Genomic DNA, 4579 nt, shown 5'->3' with positions numbered 1-4579 from the left:
TAGAAGTTGGAACATCAGCCCCTTGTATCTGCTGCTACGTTCTTAACAGTCATTACACAGTTTGTTCTTGTATGTTTTGAGTTATTTATACATCCTTTAATATGCGATATGTAGTTTTATATATCACATTGCATGCTTTAACATGTATGTTTCTAATCTCAACTCTTTCGTATAACATTTTGGATTTCTGAGTAGTTACTGCAGCTTGCACTAGAATAAGCTGGCATGATTATTCTTTTTAGGTGCAGTTTCTTGATTGAGTTTCTTCCTCATGCAATTGGCTTCATAACTGGAGGTTGGAGCAACCATGCCTATTAACCTTCAGCAGCTGAAGGGTTTACTTCTCTTGAATTGTTAATAAGAGCTAACTATCTTTCTCTTTGAACTCTAGTGGAATTAGACCAATGTGATAGGACTTTTTATCTTCACTTTCGTTCTGAGTGCAATGTGGAATGTATGAGTCAAATTACTTTCTTCTTCACTAAGTCTTTGTGGCCATTCGATTTGAAAATAGCAGTTGTATCATTGAGGAGAGGGTACAGAAGGGCCTTTTTTACCTTATGTCTGAAGTATGTCTAGGCTTGATATAATTAGTGGCTCTCTGTTGCCAAGGAAAATATTTTTCTATATAATGGTAGGGTATCTGTAGCAACTAATATCTCTGAGAATATGATTAATTGCTAAAAGTTACAATCCATCTTTTAAACCATGTGTATGCTACATGGACCAGTAGTGACTGAAGAAAAAATCAGTCAACTTGCTTCCTCTGTTTCATCTGTAGCAACTAGGTATTGCGTGTTCTAAAATGAGTTCCTTTATTTTATTACTCCAATTTTGTTGATTTTTTAGTAACCTGAACTTGACCATCCTTCAAGAATGGATAATATTGAGGAGAAGGGGTAGTCTTCCAAGATAAACAGGTAAAATTACTAACGATACATTGTTGTTCCACTTTAAAATTACTACTGTTACTGCTGCGGATAAGGTTGGTCTTATTCATGGCTTCTGTATCTTTGACAAGGATAATTCAAATATTTTGGAGTTTCTCTATTCAAGGAAAAAAAAGAAGATTATTCTCAACATTCATTGTGCATAACATTTAGAATAATTGAAAATCTAAAGCACTCTAATCAAGGATTAACTAGGACTTGTAATTGTTACGGTTCACTGTCATGGCAGTGGATATCTTAGTTTGTTCTATATACTCATTTTATTGAATGTACTAAAAACTAACTCTTTGATATGCTTACAAGGGGAGCAACCCATGTAGATATAGCTTGTGACTCTGAGCTGGTTAAGCTTGCCTTAGGCTTGATTAACCTTCCGGTAAATAATTTTTGTCGGAATTTGTTTGGTCTTTCCTTTAGCCTTGCATTATGCAGAATAGCTTGGGTGGACTCTTAACTTTAACATAAACAATAGATCTACTGTTTCAACCTTTGTTTTGTGAAATTGTTCTTAGGCAACATTAAAATGATAGTACTACTTCTCACATCCAAATTTTGTGCAGGTTAAAATTGAAAACTATGACTCATTCTATGAGATGACATAGATCTTCTCTCCTGAGCAGGTATTCACCTTCAACTATTACAGGATTTCGCGAAAAGTAGTTATTTGCTAAGGAATTAGTACTTCAAAACATGTTATAATGGCTAGCCAGATTCCATTCCTTTTCTTGGTTTCTAACTAATATCGAAATCCGACCTTGTTATAAAAAATTCAACCTTCGGTCGAAGTTTCTAAAAATCTTCTATTTTCCAACTTTCACCAAAATGCGTCGAATTGACCTATGGACTTCCAAATCCAATTTGGACGGACTCCTAAGTCCGAAATCACCATAAGAAGCTATTGACATCATCAAAATTTCATTCCGGAACCGTTTGCTCAAAAGTGAACTCTCCGGTCAACTCTTTTCATTTTAGCTTCTAAACTAAGAATTGTTCTTTCAATTTTATTCTGAATCTTCCGAAAATCAAACTCAACGGCACACACAAGTCATAATACATATTACGAAGTTTCACGGGACCTTAAGTCACTGAACAGAGCGTTAATTCTTAAAACGACAAGTCGGGTCGTTACAACCTTACACCTTCCCCTCGATCAACAGAATTCCTTACTCAGTCTTCTATTTTCGTAGACCATAAGGAGTCAAACCTTCCATTTGATGAGGGATTCAAAGAAAAGGTGACTTGAAACACCAAAACTCAATTCCAAGTGGCGACTCTAAATAATAAATAATCCCTTTTCGAAATGTCACTTCAATTGGAAAACCTCTTCTAACTCAATCTCGTAATAGAATTGTGTGGGAAAAAAAGAGGTGTGATAGCTCTGTGAACAACTAATTTTTGAACACACCCAAATTCTATACTATTTTAATGTAAATATTTCTTTTAGGTCTAATCTTGATATTTTAAATTTTTATCTTACTTTTAATATATTTTGTGTGAGAAAAAAATTTAAAAGTACAAAAAAATATACACATACTTATAGTACAAATTTTATTTCTATTTGTAAAGAGAAAAAGAAAATTTACAAAAATAAATATATGATTTCTAGTAATAAGAATTTTAATAAGTAAGTTATGGTATTTTTCTTAGTGCCTTATTTTTTATAAATATTTAGTTTTCTTATATTTTCTTAGTATGGAAAGTCGTTGATTAATATTCTCTTCTCTGTCTTTTCATATATATATATATATATATATATATATATATAATAAAAGCAAGACAAAAGAAAATGTCAGGGGGTCCTTAATTTGTTATCTATTTTCCAATACAAAAAAGTGGGAGTATTCTTTTTCTTTTCTTTTCTTTTTTTTTTACAATAATTTGACACCTAATAGAATGAGATAAGAATTGCTAACAATTGGAATAGTTCACATCCTAAGAATCACGTTGGCTAAGTGCACAAAGCACTTTTCATTTTTTCTTTTCACCTGTACACAAGCATTTGCACACAATCACTCCCACGTTACCCACTCCTACAATATACACACACACTTCTTTTGTTTTATTTTTTAAAAATTCAAACAATTCACAACTAACCCCATGATCCCCTCCACTGCTCCTTATCCCTAAAACCACTAACTCTAACCTTCATATCCTATTCTCACGTATCATGCCAACCATCCAACCAACTTTGTTATATAAGATCATTTTCCTCACATTAGAAAAGGGGGAGAAACGAAAGGAAAAAAAAGGAATTGAGTAAAGAGAAGAAGAAAGAACATTGTTCTTTTAGAGTAAAGATTCATTTGGAAAACTGTTTAGTTAAGTTAATTAGTGAGAAGCCGAAGTTCTAGATTTCGTTCGCGATTCCGAGTTCGTGGTTCTAAAAAAGTTAGCATTGCTAGCTTTGGAAATCAGTAGCTATAATTTGGATGAAATCTTCACAAAAAGGTTCATCTCCGTCGGACGGCGATGGCGGATTGTATAAGGAATGCGGCGAGAGAGGTATTAGGGGTCTCGAAGGGATACTTAGGTGGGCACCGAGGCGGCTGGTGGTGGAATGACATGGTCCAGAGTAAAGTGGAAGCAAAAAAAGCAGCTTACCTTAAGTTAGTGGAGAGCATCGACGAGGAGCAGATGAGAGCGAACAGAGAAAGGTATAAGGAAGCTAGGAGGGAGGCGAAAGTAGCGGTCACGGAGGTTAAGACGTCTGCGTTTGGGAGGCTGTATGGGGAATTGGGGGGTAAAGGTTGGGACAAGAAGTTATTTCGGCTGGCCAAAGCGAGAGAGAGAAAGGCTCGTGATCTGGAGCAAGTGAGGTGTATTAAAGACGAGGAAGGTCGTGTATTGATGGAAGAAGCCCAAATTAAGTAGAGATGGCAGTCGTACTTTCATAGACTTCTGAATGAGGAGGGAGATAGAAACATCGAGTTAGGGGAATTGGGGCACTCCGAGAGTCACCAAGACTTTAGGTACTGTGGCGTATTGAGGTGGAGGAGGTCGTGGGAGCAATGCATAAGATGAGCCAGGGCAAAACGACTGGACCAGACGAGATTCCAGTGGAATTTTGGAGGTATGTGGGTAAAGCAGGTTTGGAGTGGCTGACTGAGTTGTTTAATTTTATTTTCAGGACGAAGAGGATGCCAGATGAGTGGAGGTGGAGTACGATGATCCCGTTGTACAAAAACAAAGGGGATATCCAGAATTGTAACAACTATAGGGGTATTAAGTTACTAAGTCATACCATGAAAATTTGGGAAAGGGTAGTGGAAGGGAGGATAAGGAGGGCGGTGTCAATATCAGATAACCAGTTCGGGTTCATGCCAGGTCGGTCTACAACGGAAGCTGTCCACCTTATCAGGAGGTTGGTGGAACAGTACAGAGATAAGAAGAGGGATTTGCACATGTGTCACGACCCAAACTAACCCCTGTCGTGATGGCGCCTATCGTGGAACTAGGCAAGCCGACTCATTTTCAAAACAACCGATATTTTTATTTTAAAGAAAATTTCAATGTAATTTAACATAAAAACCTTCGTAAAGGAGTTCAAATCAAAATAAAAGTGCGGAAGGAAAAGGCCGACATCAGGGTGTCACTAGTCATGAGCATCTACTACAATCTGTCTAACAATA

At 36.4% G+C, this 4579-nt stretch overlaps 1 protein-coding gene across 1 annotated transcript; it reads left to right on the top strand.

The window, feature by feature from the left end:
* The first annotated feature begins 3419 nt into the window (after positions 1 to 3419).
* Positions 3420 to 3821, top strand: LOC138909249 (uncharacterized). Its single transcript, XM_070200435.1, has one exon. The coding sequence runs from the start codon at positions 3420 to 3422 to the stop codon at positions 3819 to 3821; it is 402 nt and encodes a 133-aa protein (XP_070056536.1).
* Positions 3822 to 4579: the final 758 nt, after the last annotated feature.

Source organism: Nicotiana tomentosiformis, chromosome 4, assembly GCF_000390325.3.
Source record: "Nicotiana tomentosiformis chromosome 4, ASM39032v3, whole genome shotgun sequence".
NCBI classification, from domain to species: domain Eukaryota; kingdom Viridiplantae; phylum Streptophyta; class Magnoliopsida; order Solanales; family Solanaceae; genus Nicotiana; species Nicotiana tomentosiformis.
Note: the sequence above shows the minus strand (reverse complement) of the source record. Positions and strands in the feature narration are given on the sequence as shown.